Genomic DNA, 21,867 nt, shown 5'->3' on the forward strand with positions numbered 1-21,867 from the left:
CCTGCAATCCCTATACCACCTTTTCGATTTTAACTAGGGACATAGAGGCATCTACCAAGTATCGGTTAGCGGTACGCAGCCCAGTCACCTCTGCGCGACATATGGGACACACAGTTGCAGTTGAAACACAACCTCGACAAAATATATGCGTACACGGCAATAGTTCTACAGGATCTGACCACTGCTCCAAGCAGATGGCGCAAGCCACAACATCAGAGGCGGGTGCTGCCATTGGTAATGGTGAGAAGGGGACAAGCCCCGGCCGCCAATAAATAGGTGCTAAAAACGCCTTAGGAACCGCTATGTGGAAGAGAGGGATCCTCCAACACAAATCTGTGACCGAGTCTCAGCAATTCGCAGATCCAGAGAAGGTGTTTAGTTTGAACATAGAAATCCTCCAGCGGTGTCATGAACTTACCCCCATTTCCACTACATCCATGCGCGGCAGAAGGCACTGATGAAAATTTTTAAAAAGGTAGTGGAGGATGCCATTACACAAGCTCCGGCAGGCGCAACCAAATCTGTTGAGTGCAGCATTTCATTGTTTTGCACTTGCCTGTCGACAGCGAGCGTGGACTTGATAGTCATCTCCGATCGTTAGTACGCCCAATGCGATCCCCTTCCTGATTTCCTCCAGTCAACAGTTAGGCCAAGGTGGTGGAAAGTCACCATTCATCGTTACATACAGAGCATGACAGGAAAAAAAAATGTCCCCTGCACACGAAAAAACAATGGCACGGTTGTTTGTTATGTAGCCTGACCGTGTGTATATCCCTGTTTACACTCCATTGATGTATTAGCCTTTGTGTGAACCATTAAGTAGAAGGTGGTGACGGCATATTAAGCAACAAGAAGCATGATAAGATTTTTAATGAGGGAAAGAAAGGGTAAAAGGGAACAACATTATGGTATTGAGGATATAGCGAACATGATGCCCAGTAAATTCAAATATTAAGATAGCTCCACATCAGTTCACCGCACTGCGCAACGCTGTGGTGGGATTCGCAATTTTGTATACATCAAGAAATAAAACATTCATAGTGTCGTTATCTGCAGTTGCTCAACAATGAGTGCGCCTTGGCGGACTCATTACCCCCATACAAAGCAAAACGGTAAATAAACGTAATGTTTTTGCGCCATTGTTCTTTTTTTCTTTTTTTCTCTTCCCCCTCCCCTCGTTTCTCACGCAGTAGGAAGAGTAGCATACACATACATGCGTGTCAAGGGAAAGTATTTACCACACATAAATGTAGTTCGAATATCTAATATGAACCCATTAGTGATGTTAGTAGGTATGTACATTCGTTTTATTGTTTGGCTTCACACGTCCTCATTCTGTATCACCCCACTCGGTCGTGCCTTCAGTTGTAGAGTGACAACATAACCCAGGCATGTTTTTCAAAGTTTAGATTGAGCAAAGAAAAAGCAAATGGAGACGAGAGTGCAATATGTGCGCACCTGTAGAAAATATGCAACCACAGAAAGAGCAAGAGTATGTTGAACCATTACAAATGTACTGGACGGCAAGGCTCACATGACATGTAATCTGGGATATGGACAACAGTAGTTTCATATAATATACTACATCACACCAAACGATCAACAAATTTGTTTAACAGCGGAAAGATCGGCTTCGGATCCAGTCCGACAGTGATGGTGGCATTCGATACGGACAACAGCAGTCCCGATATATTGAAGGGGAGCCTAAATCCATGCGGATCTGCATTAAACAAAGGAAGACCTACTTCATCGAGAAACCGACGGATATCTGTATTTAGAGTCGTTGAGTTCAAACCATCGATAAGCGAAGTGCCCAGTTCTGTCACTACGTCCATAGACGATAACTTCAGGTCTAATGTATTGTTGTCGATGGACATGTGCCTTACATTAGCGGTCAAGTTCACAACCATATTCAACACAGTGAATGACACGTTGTCCTCCGATACCATTTCCAATGTGAAATTACCATTACGTGAGTTGAAAATGAATGCTCCGCCACTAACGGTCTCCAGCCATGGAGGCGATGGCAACACAGCCGAGACGCCAAAGTTGCATCCACGGCACAACCTGAATAACTCGGGGTACATGGGCTCAATTAGTGAAGAGTTGTACCTTTCTGGGAGGAGTAGGGAAACATTTAGCATGCTCCAGTTATTGAGCAAGCGGAGTACGTTGTTTGCAGCTCTGTATGAAGAGGTGATACTAACGCTCCGATATGGAAGTGACTGATCAACTGCAAGAACCTCATCTTGCGACACTACTCGAGACGAGGACTCATCGGGAAAAATACCCATTAAAAGCTCTGCTCGCTGCTCCGTTATGTTTGGGTCCTTCATGTATATAATGGGGAAACCACGGAATATCTCTTCTGCCTTACTTTGTACGACAGGGTTGATAATGCCCGGGACTATTCGCTGTAGCTCGCTTTTGATGCTGCCCTTGAAGATATCTATAACCATGTTGATAACGCTGTCGAGAAGCCGTATGCCTCCAATAGTAGCCCTCAGATCTATTTCCCCGAGTTCAATCATCATATTCCTCACCGTCACATTGAGCAGACCATCGTTTCTAACGGATAAATCCAGAGTGAACGACGCATTCGCACCGTGGATATACGTATTTGATGCACCCCTTATGTACGGTATAAACGAGCAACAAATTAAACAGTAGTGAAACTTTGTTTCTGGCACACTGGCTGCCATGTCCCACACCGAAACCAAAAGTTTATTCGGGCTCTTCAGTTTGAGGGACATGTTTCCAATCGTTATGTTTGATACCTGCATTTCTTCCAGTTTAATACATTGCACACTTTGCGCAGGAACAGTAATATTTCCGATAAGTTGTCTCAGCGCGCGGTGGACCATGGGAACGGCAGAGGTCACAACAGATTCATCAACGGCAAATTTCACGCTACCGGGTGCGGAAGACACGGGCGCTTCTCCATACTGAATGCCGTGAACCTGACCGGATGCTGCAACACAATACGGCGCCAGTACCACGGCGACAAAAATTACCGTGTATATTAGAGTTGCAGCTCGTTGCATTGATGAACTAATATATATTCGATCTACCCGACGAAAGCCACTACCTACAAAAGTAAGGTGAATTTGTGTTAACCCAAACGGATGCCATACAAGAATCAGTTGCAACAAATAACTGTTGGTACAATCGATAAAAGATAGTGTAAAAATTTCCGAAAGATCATTAAGGGAAAGTGTGTCCACTTCGGCAGGGTAAGTCGACACCGTTTAAAAAGTGAATTATATACAAAAAGAAATATATCACCTTCATCAAATACTTACGGCTACTTGAAGTAACCTTCTAATGGTCATTATTTGTCATCGATGCTTGACAGTTAAGCTCCGCAAAGTACATCTCAAACAAATATCTAACGAGACAAACAAAATTAAAAAGAGTGGGTCACAACAAAGCGCCGCGTTGAAACAGTGTGGGCTGTCAATGGTTATCCTAACCGAAAAATGTCATGCTCCACCGTATCGAGTGGTGACAGCATTGACGTACTGAACACATGTATGGAATAGTAACGACACCTTCCCATACTTCACTTTGTCCCTCACTTTAACGCACTGTATTGCTCATCACCTGAGCAAGCACTCGCTTCACTCAACCAACAGGCCTATGCAATATGAGTTAGAATCTAAGAAGCCAGTAGCTAAAATATATGAGAGGGCGTGAAGTGTTCAATGTCGGCAGACGCGGCTGACTGTCATTACCCATTCCGAAACATGTTCATATCAATACCACCACTGTTTACATACCTTTGTCACGTCTTTCAGTGGTATCGCTTCAAATACAATATTCACTCCTGCTAACTGATGTCACGACAAAACATATTGATGGCGTTAGAGCCGTCGTCATTGGTGTCGCTGCGATTCTTCCGACAGGTCGTAGTTATCCAACCACAAATTCTAGACGGTTTAAAAAAAGAGGAAATGACTATGCGATCCTCTCAATAGCAACTGTTCCAGTCACATATTATCGAGAATACAACAACCTAAAACATTCCCGTAAAGTAATGGTGTGTGCCCACCTATGACAAATAGATTTGTCACTCGTTAAAACCATAAGGTTTACATTTTTTTTTTAAAATGTCATTCGTCCGTAAAGATAGCTTACCAAAGGTTAATGAATAATTGCCACTTTCACATCTCCTTGGCATCCATCATACCCGCTGCTCGTCACTTTCAGTCTTTTTTCCAGGTCCCCGCGTGGGCGATGGTATTCCTTATGAATCTTCCTCCACAATCCAAAAGTCCACAGGAAGCATGTTGATGATACATCAGCCGGTAATTCCCTTGATCCCCTCCTTTTTTCAGCAGTAGCCAACCCGCCCTCTGCAGGCAGAGTCGACAGTTGGTCGGTACACCTTTCCTCCTTAGTACTGACATTAAATATCCGTAGACGCTTTTAGATGTGTCAAAATATATTGTGTATACGTATACATACGTATGCATATGCATATTACCACATGGTACGATCGCGCAACGAGAATTCACCGCAGACATTTCTAAGCAACGCGTTTGTGGCACTTAGCTGCAAGCCTCGCCGGTTTAACCAAATCCACAATGGAATGCGCAAACGTGCCTACAGGGAAGCACGTTACCAAAGCTCTCCATGCTCGTAGCACCTTCTGCGGCCCTTGTGTGTGTGTGGGGGGCGATCCACCCAGTTGATCCGTTAGACGTCTCCCCCATTGTTTCTTTCTTTTTTTCCAGTATTGTAATGCCACCACACCCACACACCGGCGGCGACGGCCCCAACAAACTAAAGATCTCATTAAAATACGTGAGCGCGTGAGCGGCGGCGCACGTCGGCATAACAAGGCGGCGCAAAACTGCTTTTATTGCATTACATCGGTTACCAGCGCGTATTTGGCGGCGTCCATATTTCTCTTTAGTTTCCCTTTCTCAGGGCACCTCGAATGCTTCACTGCGTTTCTTCAGGCGAGCAGGTCGCCTCAGTCCTGCCAATGAAAGTAGGGCGAAGGAAGGGCACTCCTTCCACCACCTCCAATAGTCAAGCCACTCCGATGTGGCTGAACTGTCGCCGCATTCGCCCCTGATACTTCCACAAAATTTATAACAATCACTTCGCCAAACGGCAATAAGACCTGACTGCCCACCGCAGTTGAGGGGACGGGGCCACGCTGCAGCACCGAGGCACTCAAGTCCACCTCGGCGTTGCCGCGTTCCTCTACCATCTCCGTTACTGGATAGCGGCGGTGGGTCGGCGGAACTCGTTGTTGAAAAATATAAATAGACAGTTTCATGTAGTGGACCGCCGTAATTGAATCCGGGTGAGGTGTGTTGTGGCCGCAGTTGTTAGGAAAGCGGATTCGCTGCAGCCAACCTGTGGTTTATCCGAAATATCGCACTGTTGTTGATCCTCAAACCGGGTCGGGGCGGTGAGGCGGTGGCGCGTGTGCTCAAAGGGGGAATGCCGGTTAATTGGACGCTTACGAGTTTGTGAATATTGACGTGAAGGCAACTGGTATTGCGATTTTTTGTTGGTAATGTTCTCCCCTTCCTTTCCTTACTTCCTTCCCATTCCCTCAAGGAGACGGCAGGGGAAATATCGAAGGTATGAGTTAGCTGTGGTGGTGAACGCTTCAAAAATGTGTCCCAAACTTTTTAGATATCTTACTGCGGAAAGTGTGGTGCAACATAAATACAGTTGCGGTCACCCCCACGCGACTTTGCGTTTTGGGAGGGTGCAAAACAAAAACCAGAGGAGTTTAAGCGCGCCACTACAAATTTAGATGGGACCCACATCCCTTCACTTAGCAAATTGCAGCTTATCCCGCAGAACTTTCTGCAGCCTGAATGAAATGACCCTTACCTCGGTTGGATGATCACCGGTTGTGGTGAGTTGCTTCCAAGCAACTGGGAACCAGCTGATGATCTCGCTTAGGGATTCTTTGTGAAAAGGCGTGGGATCTATGTGACATTTCAGTGTAAAAAGGAAGAAAGAAAGTGGACGCCGCGAAAGTTGCCAAGAAAAATATTTGAATGTTAATGGGCAACGCACATTGCCCGCCACAAGATTCCAGTGGAAAAAACAACCAAGTGGTGAACATTTCGCTATTCTTACTGACAAATATGGGCAATATATTCGAGTGAAAAGTACTTAGTTTTTAAAGGATCTTCATAGTGTATCACTGATGGGCTCCGAGCAGTGAATGCCCCCAGCTCCGGCGATAAACGCCGTCAGTGCAAATGGCAGCGCAGTGGATTTATTTTTTTCATGTTGCTGCTAATGTGGAAAGGTATGTAACATCACATGCAATAATGTGTTTTAATTTCGTCATGCAAGGGAGGGGTCATCCGCTTAGCGAAAACAAGCCATCAATGTGTTATCTATAACATATAACTTGTACATAGTGCGCTCAGGGAAATGGAGGTAAAAAGAAAACATGATATCGGAAGATACGACGCTGTTGTGCCTGGGTGCACAGATGAGTAACGAAACTGCGTTGAAAACAGTCGTAACTGTTATTGGGCACATAACTTTCAGTGTTTTTTTTTCAAAAATAAAAAAACGAATAGTAATGCAGAAAAGTACTGAGTATGCACCACGGGAATGGGGCACCAGCTCTGTTGGTTCCATTTTTCGGTTCTACTCAAATGTGTGTTATGTGTTACGAGCAAAAAAAAAAAACTGGGGCGAAGTATTGGACATTGTTGATACTGTCATCGTGAGGTTCGGAGCGTGGTAATAAACTATTTACCCTCGTCCTAATGACTGGATCGTTACGGGTGGAAGTGAGATGGTGTCGTTATACCTGTTTATGTTGGTTCGCTCTCGTGATATCACAAGGGATTCCACAATTATTATTATTATTATTTCGCTGCAGTTTCCCCCTCAGAAGTTGAAAACTCATGTGCTGAGTTTTCCTCCTCATTAGAGGCACTGTCTAGTGAATTCAAGCGTCGTGTGTGATCCGGTGTTGTGCAAATATGTCGTTGTGAACTTTGTTACCTGCCACGAGCTTTCCTATGATATGGAGAACTTCGTAACCGTTGTGCGAATGAGATGAAGTCAATTTACTCTTCCGCTCGGGGTTGGTATATATATATATTTTTTGCATCCCATGGCTTTGTGTCACCATAAATGATTGTGTCGTCCCATTATTTTACCTCTATAGTCGCATCATTTCTAATGTGATCGTTGAGTTGATGGCCCCTTATCTTCTCTGTCAATCTTACAATAATCATCCTAGAAAAACTTTTATAGGTGATGATTCATTTCTGCTGTTGTGATAGCAACGACAATGTGAACTCTGCAATACCAAAAAACGATTCGGGTGTGTGCTTCGGTAAGGTTATGAAGGAAAGAATGTAATTAACGTTTTGGTCCGTAAATGAACGTTCTCATCTTAGGCGTGTCCCAACGCTCAGAGACTTCGATTCAGTTATGTATGCCATAAGTTCATTTGCATATGAAAAGATGTCGAATTAATGTCTAGTGGTTCTTGTGCTGTGTTCAAACATTCATTCGATCTTTCGGAGCACTCTGCACAATGCTTCACTTTCGGTTTATGGTATGTGCCCTTCTCCATCTGTCCTTGCTACTATGTTGTTCACTTGGAAATTTGGATCATAGTTGCAGTTCAGTTCTTTCTCACATTTTTTTTTTCCATGGCACGACGGCTGCCGTCCGTTGGGGTGATTTATCCTCTTGATGTCCAAATCCTAATCGTATTTCTAAACTTATAATGGTGGTTGTGGTGCTGTGTGGACATACTGACCGGCAGTGCATAATACCAATTGTGTACGATGTTTTGCATTGTTTATTTATTTTGAGCGTTAATTGGACCGAATACCTGTACCACCAGACCCATCCAAGGCTCACATGCTGTTCGGTCATGAGAAAAGTTTATGGTGCACTACAGCGGAGGTGTTTGTGATATTTTCGGTGCAGATGTTTTACCGGTGACTTTCGGCAATTGTTGCTGTTGTGAAAAGCTTTTTGCACGCTCCGCGAGGGGACTGATATGTGATATCTCTCACGTCGGTAGGTGTGCTGCTACCGGCTATGTGCAAAGTGATACCTGTATCAAATTTGACTGCTTGTTTGTAGTCTGTAGTATTTGAGTTCGCTCATGGAGAGTTGTTGCTTGTTTGGTTTTAATTCGATCGTGTTTAACTTCTCCCTCAGCCAAGAGTGATGTATGAACTGGAGCATATGGGATTACCTGCGTGTGTGTGGCTCTCTTTTTTTATCCTTTACCTTTCCATCACGGCTATCACACCACTACTCAAATGCAGTTTTCTCCAGTGCGATGGGGATATATGATTGCTCGCGTAGGCATCATTGGCATACTTTTTTTGCTGGGTAAACGCAGCGCGGTCCATTACCATAATCAGATGATGCGTATTTGATCAGCACTGTTTATATCTATCCTCCGGTAGCTTCCTCCTTATAAATGCATCATGATGCAGCACAGTTTTTGTTCCTTAGATTCACCTGCCATATTTGGTAGATTTTCATCACACATGTTCTAAAAGGGGGATTGTAGTGTTACGCATGCTAGTTCTTGTGTGGACATTGGCATATGGAATATCAAGTGGCTGTTGCTGCTATTTTCAGAAAAAAAAAAAAAGAAACTCCATCACATGGTAGCGTTAGCGTGACAGACGCCAGAGAAGGGAGGAAAAAAAATCAGTCCAAGTAAACAATAAGGAGCAGCGAGGTGGGAAGTTGTTAAAGGAAAAGGTGAAGCAGTGTTACGCGTGGTCTACTTTTGGTACATATGAGCGGCACTGCCGACGCATTATATACGGGCATCAGATGGTATCCCCATGAAGAAACTCTGCGTTTGGGATACAAAAAAGAACTTTTCACAACACATCTGGTGACAAATTGGTGCGTTGCGAAGAGCTATGCGCAGTAAAAGGAACATTGTGTGTCTTGAATAGTCCCACTGTTGGGGGAGGGGGGATTGTTAAATAAGTGTTTCTGGTGAGGTAAGATACATTACATAATTGAACCACAGAAGGGAAATTGAGTAGCGTACTAAAAATTCTTCATGATATGTGTAAGTTCGGCTGGATTATCATCCTACTGAAAGCATGTGACATGGATGATGTTTGTGATTCGATGTGCAAAGTGTGAGGTGAGGTCATGCCTTGTTGTGTAATGCCACATGGACATTTGGTCAATGTTTTTTTTTTTTCGAACGGGGTGAAAAAAGAGCGCTCGCATGCACTTAAGGTTTGTAATCACTGCAACGAATGCTTTATTGGGGTTGAGAAGCGCGCATTGAGTGGGAGAGTACAACTCTCTATCTCTCTCTCTGTGTGCGTGTGTTATGCGTGCTAAAGTGTATTATGTTCTAAAACGGTGTCGATGGCGGTGCTCTGACAGCAGTGTCTTTATATCACTGCAGTGGGTGTTGTGAACACGTGTGTATGTCCTTTGTGTTTTCAACTGAATTGTTGTGTTTGTTAGATAAAACCTTAAGAGTTCGTGATCCATTAGTTGCACTGGAGAACTCTAGCAATCGATGAAAGCGGTGATGTTGCTTGATTTCAAATGCTCATGCGACCAATGTGGAGCATTCGGTTGAGAAATGAAATCCCCTTTTGTTTCTCTGTTTCTGGTGTGTAAAAACGCAGTGTACTTACGGTGTCTCCTCGTGTCTCCTTTGTCTTTGCAAAAAAAAAAAAGACGTTGCACTTGATTTGTTTCCGGTTTTTAGCACATGTTGGGTTGAGAGTGAAAAGTAATGGGTAACTGGATATATCTTCCTTTTTTATCTAGGGGGGGGGGGAAACAACTGTATGCGAGGGGGCTTAGTGTTATTATTTCATTGGAAAGTGGTTGACGGGTACTTGCCGGCGTGTGGTGCAAATTGTTTCCTTGCAAAGTGCTGGGTGTAATCAGTGGTGGTATTTTTTTTTTCCAAATGACGGGTGTGCACAAGGAACGAGTAGTAAGAGTGAAATACGGAGGCATGAGGTTCAGTGGAGCTAAAACTGTGCAGAAATTGCTATTGGTCACTACGCCTATGAATTTTAAATGCTCAGCTGGTGGGGGTACGGCGCAGGACTCGTGTATTCACTACCCCAAAAAGGTCCCACGAGGGGCCAACAACAGTGCTTGGAGGTCCGTTGGCGTCTTGTGGAACTCCGAATACACGGATTATGTGCCAAGTAATTTGTACAGTCGATATCTTTGTTTTTAGCCGCGAGTGCCGATGCTTGGTCGTTGCGCATGCGCCAACTATCCGGTGGAGCAGCTATGAGCTGCGATACAGGCGCCTGCTTGCGTGCCACATCACTTCCCCCTTATTTGCCATTTTTTAATTACATAACTAATAGCGGTTCCTAAGGCGTTTTTAGCACCTATTTATTGGCGACCGGGGTTTGTCCCCTTCTCACCATTACCAATGCCAGCACCCGCCTGTGATGTTGTGGCTTGCGCCATCTGCTTGGAGCAGTGGTCAGATCCTGTAGAACTATTGCCGTGTACGCATATATTTTGCCGAGGTTGTGTTTCAACTGCAACTGTGTGTCCCATATGTCGCGCAGAGGTGACTGGGCTGCGTACCGCTAACCGATACTTGGTAGATGCCTCTATGTCCCTAGTTAAAATGAAGGAACGGGATGAAAAGGCACGCGAGGAGGCGGAAAAATTGCTAAATGAAGTCATCGAGCAATCACAGGGGAAAATGTATAAGCCTACCGCGGCTGCCGGTGTGGGAGTTAACGCACAGCCGCACAACCGGCGGATGAGGGTGGAAACGCTAAGAAGCATGCCTGATTATATTTTTAAGATTATACTCGTCGGTGATAGTTATGTTGGGAAGACCCGATTCTTGAAGAATCTCGTTGGTGCTATCGGCTTCGGGGATCAATGCGTCACCACCCTCAGCGTTGATGTCGTTAATCATTACGTTATCGTTGATGGAAAGACAGTTCAGGTTTTAATGTATGATACTTGCGGCCAGGAACGTTTCCGAGCCATGACAGCACAGTTCTACCGTGACGCCCACGGTGCCATAATGGTGTACGACACCACTCAAATTGGGAGTTTCGACAATATCGAACTGTGGTTCTCGCAGCTCAACAGTTTTGGTTGTGAAAATATGAGCAAAATACTTGTCGGGAATAAATGTGATCTCCCCGAAAGAAGGGCCGTTGAAATTGGGCGGGCCAGAGCCCTGGCCGACAAACTGGGCGTTCCCTTTATAGAAACGAGCGCAATGACTGGTGCCGGAGTTGCCGTAGCAGTTGAGGCCTTAGTGAGAATGATTATGAGACAACAACCTGTTCCACTAGCCAGCCAATGGGCAGGCAGTAAAAGCGGACATAGAAATACAGTCAATTTGGAAAGACCCCGCCGGGAGAACGGCAACGGCAGACGGTCTGAGGGGAGCCAGAGAGATGATAATTGTTGCTGCCAATAAGATGAGCTTACCATAGCCTTGTGTGAATGGTGCGTTAACAAAGGGTCTCGCCCCCAATATCTAGTCAGTGAGTTAACATAGGTGTAATATGCATGTGCAAACGCAGTCTTTGATTTCTTTTATTGATGTTCCTGTGCTTCTCCCCTCAAAATAAAATAAAAGGAAAGCTGACGATGCCCTTAGGGAGTCAAGAAGATGGTTCGATGTCCCTTCTGTGCGTCCAACGAGGTGCGTGCACTTTCCACCGCTAAGCTCTGCGCCTCGCTCACAACCGTAAAACAAGAGTCTTTTTTTTTCTTTTTTAATAATGCACATGCAGACGATCTGCCCCCCTCATTTACACACATATACACATATACAAAGACACTGTGAAGCGATAAAAAGCAGCGTCGAGACCTGGCGAAATGCAGTGTCTCCGCTTCGTCAATGGTAAAAAGTGTTCAGTCAACACAGTGGGTGCATCCCTTTCTGCAGTGGCATGCGTGGTGGCGTTTATAGCCTTCATTGCTGAAATTAATTCTGAGGGTTGGCAATATAGGGGGAAGGTATGGTTAGATGCACCAATTGAGCGACAGGTCCCATTTAGGAATCCGAAAGTCGTTTTTGTTGTCGTTCAGACCCGACCCTCTCCAGGTTGGTGCCGAATGTTGATGACTGCTGTTGTCACGAATGTTTCTGTAATTTCTATTGGTATGGGTGGGAATTACAGTCACACCATCCGGGCAAACTGGTTATTGAACTTCTTGGATGATGAGGGTCTCCATGATGATGATGTGTTAGTTATGTTTGATGGTGCGGACACATTCTTCACTGATGAGATCAATCGAAAAGAGATGCTAGACCCGTTCATAAAAATGTCTCCCCCACTGCCTACATTCTTTAACCAAACGGCTATATACAGAGGCGACGCTTGGCCGCCCATGCTTCACATGGCAGAACCAGATTGTTATGCTCCCCAGTTGAACATCACATACAACCCGCAAAATGAGTCGCATTGGGATCGATGCGCAAGGTTTTACGCCATGGGCCTGTCAGAAGCGAAAACATTCGGTGCTGAGCGGCTTCTGGGGTTGCCACCTCCCGTGCGTGGACACCTCAACAGTGGAGGAATTGTGGGCCGGGTATGGGCGTATAAAGAGGCCTTTAATGTCTATTTAAAGTTCAGGGAGACATCCTCTAAATGGTGGTGCGATCAGACCATGTGGACAATACTGTTCATTTGGAGCGCAGGAAATGCAACGGGTGTGGATCCCAAATACATAATACGGCGTGGAATAATTAGTCTTGACTATGACAAGAGATACTTTTACTACCCAACAGCGGCGTACAACACGCGTGCGATGATCGGCCACTTCACAGGAAATCCCCACCAGTGGTTACGGTATCTCCCGAAGTACTTTACTCGCCTTCCTTGGTATAGGAACCTTGCGGGAAACAATACCTACAGGCAGAGTGTCGTGGAAGCATTACGAAATACGACCGTCATAACTTACAAATACACCCGGGAGAAGGTTTTGAAAAGTTATGAGGATGTCTGCAACCTTGAAGAAATGACCGACCCCGACTTCGTGGTCGACCCACTGGATAAGTGACGAGTGGTGGATTTTTACTACACGCAGAGAGTAGTGGTTGGTTGAGGGGCAAATATCCATCTGCCCGGCTGACACGTCCTTATTTTAGGTGGTGCTATGCGGATCATCATGAATTACGCCCTTTAATGGCGCCTTGGCGTTGTTGTTGTTCCTTATCCTTTAAATAACATGAAGATTAACGGGCTCAAGAGGGGAATAGTAGGGAAAAAGCTGCGGTGAAGGGTGAAGGCCCCATCTGCAGTGAATAAAAGCGTATACGGCCCCATGTGGCACCGTACATTTTCCAGGTAATGGAAACGTTCTGTATATATTACTCGAGGCGCTAATTGTGCACGGTACGTTTGCCCACGCGTAAAACCTTCATTTTTGCATTTGAAGAGGGGGGGGAATCGCATCTTTATCTCTTTCATTCCTCCCTTTCATTCCTTCCTTCCTCCTCCGCACCGTAAAACGAAATACAGTTAATCAAACAAGTCGCTGTTAACTACTTTTAACTAGTGACACGAAAGAGAGCGCCACGAGGTGAGGAATGAAATGATATAAAGGTGGTGTAAGACCTCCTTGTTAGCGCCCACATGTAGGGAAAAGATAAATGAATGGAATGGTGGTGAAAAGCATTAACGGGCGAAGGTTGTTTGCATCATCTTTATTGTTACCAAAAGGAAACCGCTCCATGGGTGCATGCGCCAATGGTGTGTATTCCGGTGATCTGCCGCCGCATCTCGCCCCTCATTGGAGCAAACTTCACCTTCCCTTTTGCGTCCCCTTCCCTTTTTTTATTTTTTCTCTGTTTTCCTTTATTTTTTTTAATGCCCTGAAGCATCATAACAACTGCGGTGCCTTCAACATTCGTTTGTAGACGGCCAGGTGGACAGCCCACTTCGTGTGAGAGTGAAAGGGACGCGGAGCAAAGGCTTCACAAGCAACACATCCTAATCGTATATGTTTTCCTTCGATTTTGAGTTAAAAAAGGGCTGTGTTGTTGTAGCCGCAGTAGCGAATTCGTTAATGTCAGCCACCCGTTAGTGCGCCAAGCAACTCATCACCGGAAATTTGCTGCCCTGAGCGGGATAAACAATGCATAAAATCAAGAGGAAGGTTTAGTGCCCAACACATGGGACATTGTGTGGGTATTTGCTACACATAGCTCTTCAAGGTTCGGCCAAGCGCCGTAATTATTTCCATGCACTTAGAGACTTTTTAAAAGGGTCGCACATGTCCATCATTACATCACACACACTATACTCAGACATCTTAGTTGGTGGGTTGTTCGGCTGACGACGATCGCTGTTATCGTTTGGGATACGTCCACACCGCTAGCGTATTTTGCATGCGCCAGAAGTGACACGTACACGATAACGTAAAAAAACGTGGCTCTTCGGCTTGAGTTATTCGCCTTCACTTTGAGGGTCACTTTCGCTTGCATACTGCTGACCCCGTCTTGCTTTGGCGTGGTAAACTCAGCCACTGGGCCCGCCTTATAAGCAGAACAACTTTATATTTGCGCGGTCGACCCCTTTGTCACCACCACTTCCGCCGCGACGTTTCACCCTTCCGTTTCAATTGAATGTACGCAGTCACTTTGTTTCGTAACTCCGGAGAGTCATTTCATTTCATAGGCGGCCGCCTTGACGAAGTCGGTTATATGTGTATTGGTGTGTGTGTGTGTGTGTGGAAAGGCGGTCCGTTGTGTTGGATACTTACTGGTTTGCGTTCTAGTACGCCAGCGGCAGAGTCTGCGGCTCCATTTAACCGCGACTTTCTCACGTCCTGAACAATGGTCCGTTTTTCCAGGTTCCGTCCATCAAAGTTTTGGGTGCTAAAAAATTTCGCTTCCTTGAGTGTCATTTTCCTTTGGGTAGTGTGTCCTGTGGTTTGTTTGTTTGCTCGCCTCCCTTTTCTTTCGCCTCGTGCTCCTCAACGGGCATTTAACTCGTTCACACTTCAGTGATATCATTTTGGGGGGCTTTGCTTGACTCAGTAGGCGCCGCTCCCTCCCCTCCCGCAAGATCCACCGCCCAATATTCCTCTAGGTTCCTCCTTTTTTTTTTTGCTTAACTCCCTGTCATCCACAGCAGTTCCCTCTCTTTGTGCATTGTATCCACCACTTCATTAAATGTTTCCCACTCCTGCGGGAATGGCATCGGTGCCGCCATCCGGTTTTCGTGCCATTTTCAATGACTCAGTTTCAGATGCTACTGGGCATCTTCCGCGTTGATTTAAACACCTTCCATGTTGAAGAACTTGTTCAGAAAGTGTATTCCACGTCCTTTTGAAATGGCGATGTCCCCGTGACCGCAGTATTACTCACCTTGTATTCTTCATATAACACGATTCGTTTCAATAGACGAATCGATACATTTGGGGCCAAGTTGACGGCTACCACCGCACTCGGTGGTGATGTTCGGTAAAGCATCCGATGCGGTAGTTGCGCTGAAAATTGTGGAACGCGGGCTCGCCATGGTTCCGGATACGCTTAAGAGCCTTCACCGTGGCGGCACTGTGCGAGCTCTGACAAGAAAATTCCAAAAAAAAGGAATTTTGCTCATTGAAGGAACCGTTGCGTTGCTGATTGATAGCTGACGGAAACGGGTTCTGTTGTGAGGGAAAGCAAGGGCATGAATGAGGAAACCGTGAGGCAGACATTTGAAAAGGAATGGGTGCGGGTCGTTGGCGGTGCCACGGAGTAAAGGGTTTGAGCCTGCGAGGAAATAAGACGAGCGGAAGAAGGAAGCCGTAACGAATGTTGTGGCTGGCGGTTTGAGGAGTGAGCAGACGCCTTCCACACATAGATGCATGAACACCGGTGTTGGCAAAAGAGGGAGGTGTTTTCAGCGGTGCAGCTGCACGGCCCGGAACATTGTCGTCAGGGAAAGAAGCAGCCTTCTTTATTTCGTCTGCCGTTGGCAAGAGCGGCTTAATGTTTAGAAACATGCGGTTTATGACAATGTCAAGTAGTATCGAGGCGGAAGCCTGACTCGACAGGGGCAAAAAAAAGCAGTTAGGAAGATGAAGAAGGTGCCGTTGACGACGCGTGAAGCGAAAGATGGAATCGAGTGAAGTTTGATGGTGAACTGAAAAGAACTTGCCCCACTTTAGTAAAAGGTTGAAGGGGACACCAACCAATGAGGTGCGTGCAGGTTAGAGGCAGAACAGAAAAAGGAACGCCAATAATCGCGCCGCGTGAGGGCTGGAAAGCAGGATGATTTTACACGGATGAAGCGTGTATGTGGTGTGTGGGGGGAGGGGTTATGTTGGAGCATCTCTTCACCAGAATGGAACCACAAAAGGAGCGGCGGCCTCCAAATAAATAGCCACAACATGAACGCAAGAACAAAAACAGAAGGGAGCATATTAGCGCATTGGTGCCCATTGTCGTGTTATGTCTTGAGAAACGAGCTATCCCCTGAGGGAAAAAATGGACGGCATCGATGTGGGTGTGAACTTCACTCGCGGACCAATGCAAAACACCATGCGGAAGTTTCCACGAGCTGACGATCTTGCTCTCGAGAAATCCCCCCTCGCGCGTAGGGAAGTGGCGCTTATCAAGGGGATGTTAAAGCACAAACATATTTGTGTATATATTTATTTATTTAGACTCACCTATTTATATAATACCTCTACATCGTATGAAATTGCCCCGAAATTGTGGACCGCATATTCGAATAGTTTCTCCACGGCTCAGCTTCTGTGGCCTCATTGCTTGGAAAAATGCGAGGTTTCAGTGCTTATATTTGAGAGGGTGGTTTCGCGCCCCTTCTAGCAGAAGTACGTTGGCCGGTGCAAATGCTGATAAGTTGCCAAATCCGCGTCGTCACAAAAGAAGAATGGAAAAAGCAACGGGCAACACAACAACAGGGTTGAGAGATGCTAGGATATTTAAAAAAGGGAGTTTATACCGGACGTTTACGTGCCGATTGGAGCGCTGCAGGCGCCAATAAAGGTTAGCTTCCTGGCTGCCAACAGCTTTATTATTATTTTACCCCATAGTTGGTTGCCTTCGAGGCTACTAAAGCGGTTCGCTTCCACTGGAACAGCGAAGTAACGAAGATGTGGACTTGAAGTAATTCTTTAACTAGGAGGGATTCTTCAGGAAATATTTAACAGGAAATTATATGCATGCGCCACACTGACCGAAGAAAACTTTAATGACGCACAAGAGAGCAAGGACTCAGGTGAAGCAAAAAAAAAAAAAAAAAAGAGATCTTCAGGGGGCGCAGAGGCGAAAGCCGGCAAAAAGAATGGAAGAAGGAAGAACACAATGAAACCGATTGCCTTTGGAAGAAATTTCAGCAATGATTCATCAAGATCGAGACGAGTAGCGTTTCCCTCCCAGAGAGTCCCTACTCGGAATTATCCCCATGTAACTACCCTTTGGGGGTGTTAAAGATAAAATGGGAAGAAGAGGAAGGTTTATTTGTTTGTTTGTTTTTTTCAGGCGCCATGGGCTCTTTCCCTATTTCCACCATCGCGAACTTCAACGAGAGCATTCGACACGCATGCTCGCCCACTAATCATATATTTATCTGCTTCAAACAACCTGGGGGATGGTATCGTTCCAACAGCCAATCTGAACACAAACAAGGACGGAGGGAGCAGATTCACTAACACTACAGAAGTGATAAGCAAGGCAAAGGAAACGCGCGCTAGAACACTGTAGCCAAAGTTGGGATTCAAACACATTTCATTTTTCCACACGAGAAAATGTAGCACATAGTGGAGATTGCGCAACACCAAATACACTCCGCAGACGAGGGTCACAAAGCCTCACCCATATCCCAACCCTAAGGTTCAGCGTGCGGTTTTGGACCTCAGGAACTCTTTGGCTCCCCTTTATGAGAACAAAATATAAAAATTTGAGGGACCTGTGTGCAGTCAGCTGGCAGCATCCTCTGCAGATGTTGTGCTCCTCTGTTCCGTATTATGTGCACACTTGTTCGATACCAGCAAACTGCAAAAAGTTCTTTCTTTAGAGAGAAAGTGACGCCCCGTGGTGGAAAAATTCTGTTCAATGGGTTTCCACTGCAGGAAGGGAACTCGCAGTAGACCGAACTCCAACTACGATACTGTGGTTGAAAGAGGGCGAAAGAGTGCCGCACACGTTCCCATCATTTCAACTGGCACTGGCCGTGCGTGTGGTTACCTGAGCCTTCCTTTGTGCGGATAAACAGGCGGGGAAAAGAGAGAGACGCATGCCTACATTTGTCAGACCGCAAGGAAGTTGTCATGCAATTTGTGCAGTTTTGGAACCCGGGTGAAACAGAAGAAGAGAATTCAGCATACAAACATGTTACCATGATGCTCCTTTTCATACAACTCAAACAAAGCAAGCAACAGAAAATTAATCAGCATGTTTAGGTGATCGCGGTGCCGGACCAATGTCCCTCGGCGCAATTCATCGCGGCTTGTGAACGATGGGAACCATTGCGCCCTGCTTGTCCGCGTGAATGCAAAAAAAAAATTCACACGCCATTACAGAAAGCAGGCAGTTTTCGGGTTATGTACATTTTTTTCTTAGGATAGAATGTTCAAAAATGTAATGAGCAATATTGTCAATGCCCCTTTTCTTTTTTCACGCGTTCACACGAAATTCCCACACCTGTTTAGTAGGGTTATTGATGCGCGTGGATAAAATGAAAGAAGGTGGAAACAGAAAAATATTGAGCATAATGTTCTTACTGCAAAAAAAAAAAAAAAATGTAGCTTGGCGGGCTGAAATCATCCTTACTGCACTTTACCCTTTCTTAACGTCTCCAATGAAATTATTACCTAATGTCTCTTACCTTCAAGTTTCCTATTGCTTAAGCTGATGTTAGTTATATTGTGCCTTTAGAATTTGTCCTAAAGTGTTAGGCGGCGGTGTCAAAATCCAAGTAACATTTACTGTGACTCATCTTTCGGGAGAGCCGAATTGACACCCAGGGCACACATACATCCAGCAAAGATACCAAACAGCAGTGAACTAACGGCCCAGTTGGCTGCTAGAGAACGTTCGCCAGCGGTCGTCAGCGAACCAGTACGCGGCGCGTAGACTCCCGCTAGACCCCCCACGTAGCCATACGTGAGCGACCAGAGGAAGCAAAGAATATAAGGGAATGTCGTGCCCTTAATCACACTGTATGCGCAAAGCACAATTGGAATGACGAGCAACAAACGCGCAAACGTCCCAATCACCACAAAGAGCGGTGATGCGTGCAGAGTCTTGAACTGAACGAAAAGGCGCGCCACAAAATCTCCCAAGTTAAACATCATCGGAATGATCACCATATACCAGCCGTTGTCATCCGGCCCCAGTTTGACAGCAAAGAATACACCAGGGTAGATGAGGAAGGCGGTAAAGAACGCAATAAAGCACACGGCTAACATGGGCCAAACACGCCTGAACACAGACAACGCACTCGCCTTCAACATCTGTTGCGAGTTCGTGATATTCTCAACCTGGTCCGTGTCCCTCATCGTGTCAGGGTCTACAGTGGAAGTCATCACGTTGCTCTTGCCCGCCTTGCAATCCGCTTTCAAATCGTCGTCCTGGTCGGCCGGACCCTTTCCTAAGCTACTCGGTTCATTATCATCTCCAGCGTCATCACCTTCAACAGCATTCCCTTTCCTCGCCGCGTAACGAAAGTCTGCCGTATACTTCATGGCGTAAGGGTTCTTCCTCAGCAGCAGCAGAAGACCACAAGAAATCGACTGCATAATCATGACCAACCCAAAGTATATGCGTGACTGAGTGAGCCTACTCGCGACGCGGTCTTCTGTACGCTTGAAGTTACTCTCCGTGGAAGCTTTAATAACAATCGCAAACGTCGACGTGATAACACCACACACCGAAACACCCCACACGTACGCACTCAAAAACTTCGTTGGAAAGGGACCGGCAAGTGCAACGGCACCGGAGCTGCAAAGTGCAGTGGAAGCTCCGTTTATCAAACCAATCAGTATAATGGTTACCCTGGCACCGGTTTCCGTTGTTTTTCCGATGGTAACCATCATCACAGAAAACACTAAGATAATCGGAAAGACAAGACCAATATAGAGGCGAAGGGTTATGGGAATCCGCTTTCCAAAGTTTGTGAGCATCAGTGACACTACCAAACACTCCACAATAAACGTCGTCGCAAGATAGTACGTGAAGACATTGTTCCAGAAAAATTTCTGCTCTTCCGTCACCAGCTTGATGTTCTCGCCATCCTTGGCCGCGAAAACGTAGAACTGGAGGAAGAACTCCAGGAACGACAAGCCGTGTTCGACACCACCATCACCGACATCCCAAAACACATGAAGGTGATATAGGCAAGGAGTTCATGCACAGAACCGAAGCCAAGCATCCTTCCAATTTCAGCCAGCACACCTTTGAGTAACAACTAACCTTCTACGAAGCAAGGTGAAAGGGCAAGAAAAATGGTTATACATGTCGATATTACCATTTATCACATTAGCATGCCTCTCCTAAAGAAAAAAACGTTTCAAACATTAGACACAAAGCGTTCCCCCCGTGTATACGCTTAGCGACCGTTAACTTTGAAGTTTTACCCACGATCGCACGTGTAATCCTCGGGAATTTTAGTCAACCTTTCTAACAAATATCGGTACTCACAATTCATATTGCTTAAGTCCTCTAAACGCTCTCTTCGACTACAACTCATTTTACATTTGGTAAAACTGTAGGGAAAATTACACATGATACTAAAATATTTGTTAAATCCTCGGTATTAATGAAAAAAAAATTAAGACAAGTATATTGAAAGACACATATATGTATAGAGTAGGGGTAGGTGTACACTGTGAATATACCCTGGACAACAAGTCTTTACTTTCTTAAAGTTTTGTGTCCCTTTCCCCCACCCAAGCACACACCACCCTTGTGCGCAGCCATTTCAGCCATTTGACGTTTCTCTTGTGTTCTGTCCCTTCAGTAGGTCCCCCTTCCATATCCACATACACCTGCAGTCCCCTCTGCTAATGTTTGCCCACACGCAACCATTGTAAAAGTGGGAGGTTTAATTGCACCAACACTCTCGCTTGAAAGATTCACTAGCAGGAAGAAATATCGAGCCCCAGACCGTTACCATTTCCACTCATGTCCTGTAACTCTTTCTCAGGAATACAAGTGCCTCGAACGTACGTGCCTTCAGCGCTTCTAACTCCACATACCGCCCCCAACTCCTCTGTAACCTTTTCGAAGATACTCAGAAATCAATCTTCAGGTGCTAACGCTCTATCCATATGTGTTATCTTCACCAGCTTGGGGCATTCTCTGCGACACAGCACTTCCAGCTTCTTGTGATTTCCCCCAAAATATTTGATACTCAGCAGTTATTTCCGTTAGGTTCAGCCAGAGTTTCCTTAAATTTGGCAGATTGCACATCATTTTCAACCCCTTGGTAACCTTGGTGGAGCCCCTCAACGACAATTTTTTTGAGGGTGGCCATTCTTTTTTTTTTTTTTTTTGAGATAGTTACTTGTGCTTCTTATACGCACGTATAAAACACACCGATGTTAGGTCTCGATCTTCTCGCGTTTTCGTTGACTGACCGAGTGACTGTATTCCTTTCCATGCATTGCTCTGTGAGGTGAAGTCCCCTTGTTGTTGTAGCGCGAGGGTAACGCATGAAGCGGTGAGTTTTTTTTAATCGTTTTTATACCAACGAGGAATGCAACTTTACGTTTGTATTCAGCAGCACATGGGCGGACTATACCAACTTCATTCGAGTTACCCCATCTTTATATATATATTTCGCTACGTGTGAGCAACCTCCGAAATTTGAGGGTTCTTTGGATATGTGATAGCTTCAAATGCGCTATTACTAACGTGGACTAATTTTACCTAGGATCGTAGTTTTT

General features: G+C 45.6%; 7 protein-coding genes across 7 annotated transcripts; 3 read left to right on the forward strand and 4 right to left on the reverse strand.

The window, feature by feature from the left end:
- Positions 1-1,586: 1,586 nt before the first annotated feature.
- TbgDal_IX9880 (expression site-associated gene (ESAG) protein,putative) lies at positions 1,587-3,044 on the reverse strand (the record flags this gene model as incomplete). The annotated part of the gene is made up of 1 exon (XM_011778876.1): positions 1,587-3,044. One exon carries the CDS (start codon positions 3,042-3,044, stop codon positions 1,587-1,589), a length of 1,458 nt encoding a protein of 485 aa, XP_011777178.1.
- Positions 3,045-4,978: 1,934 nt separating this feature from the next.
- On the reverse strand, positions 4,979-5,290 carry TbgDal_IX9890 (hypothetical protein, unlikely; the record flags this gene model as incomplete). Its single annotated transcript, XM_011778877.1, has 1 exon — positions 4,979-5,290. One exon carries the CDS (start codon positions 5,288-5,290, stop codon positions 4,979-4,981), a length of 312 nt encoding a protein of 103 aa, XP_011777179.1.
- A 5,121-nt stretch (positions 5,291-10,411) lies between these two features.
- Positions 10,412-11,431, forward strand: TbgDal_IX9900 (GTP-binding protein, putative; the record flags this gene model as incomplete). Its single annotated transcript, XM_011778878.1, has 1 exon — positions 10,412-11,431. The coding sequence occupies one exon, from the start codon at positions 10,412-10,414 to the stop codon at positions 11,429-11,431; it is 1,020 nt and encodes a 339-aa protein (XP_011777180.1).
- Positions 11,432-11,835: 404 nt separating this feature from the next.
- Positions 11,836-13,023, forward strand: TbgDal_IX9910 (expression site-associated gene (ESAG) protein,putative; the record flags this gene model as incomplete). Its single annotated transcript, XM_011778879.1, has 1 exon — positions 11,836-13,023. The coding sequence occupies one exon, from the start codon at positions 11,836-11,838 to the stop codon at positions 13,021-13,023; it is 1,188 nt and encodes a 395-aa protein (XP_011777181.1).
- Positions 13,024-15,402: 2,379 nt separating this feature from the next.
- On the reverse strand, positions 15,403-15,957 carry TbgDal_IX9920 (T. brucei spp.-specific protein; the record flags this gene model as incomplete). Its single annotated transcript, XM_011778880.1, has 1 exon — positions 15,403-15,957. One exon carries the CDS (start codon positions 15,955-15,957, stop codon positions 15,403-15,405), a length of 555 nt encoding a protein of 184 aa, XP_011777182.1.
- Positions 15,958-16,441: 484 nt separating this feature from the next.
- Positions 16,442-16,786, forward strand: TbgDal_IX9930 (conserved hypothetical protein, unlikely; the record flags this gene model as incomplete). Its single annotated transcript, XM_011778881.1, has 1 exon — positions 16,442-16,786. One exon carries the CDS (start codon positions 16,442-16,444, stop codon positions 16,784-16,786), a length of 345 nt encoding a protein of 114 aa, XP_011777183.1.
- A 2,117-nt stretch (positions 16,787-18,903) lies between these two features.
- Positions 18,904-20,103, reverse strand: TbgDal_IX9940 (nucleoside transporter 1, putative; the record flags this gene model as incomplete). Its single annotated transcript, XM_011778882.1, has 1 exon — positions 18,904-20,103. The coding sequence occupies one exon, from the start codon at positions 20,101-20,103 to the stop codon at positions 18,904-18,906; it is 1,200 nt and encodes a 399-aa protein (XP_011777184.1).
- Between the last annotated feature and the right edge of the window lie 1,764 nt (positions 20,104-21,867).

The sequence above is a fragment of the Trypanosoma brucei genome, chromosome 9, assembly GCF_000210295.1.
Source record: "Trypanosoma brucei gambiense DAL972 chromosome 9, complete sequence".
In the NCBI taxonomy this organism is placed as follows: Eukaryota; Euglenozoa; class Kinetoplastea; order Trypanosomatida; family Trypanosomatidae; genus Trypanosoma; species Trypanosoma brucei.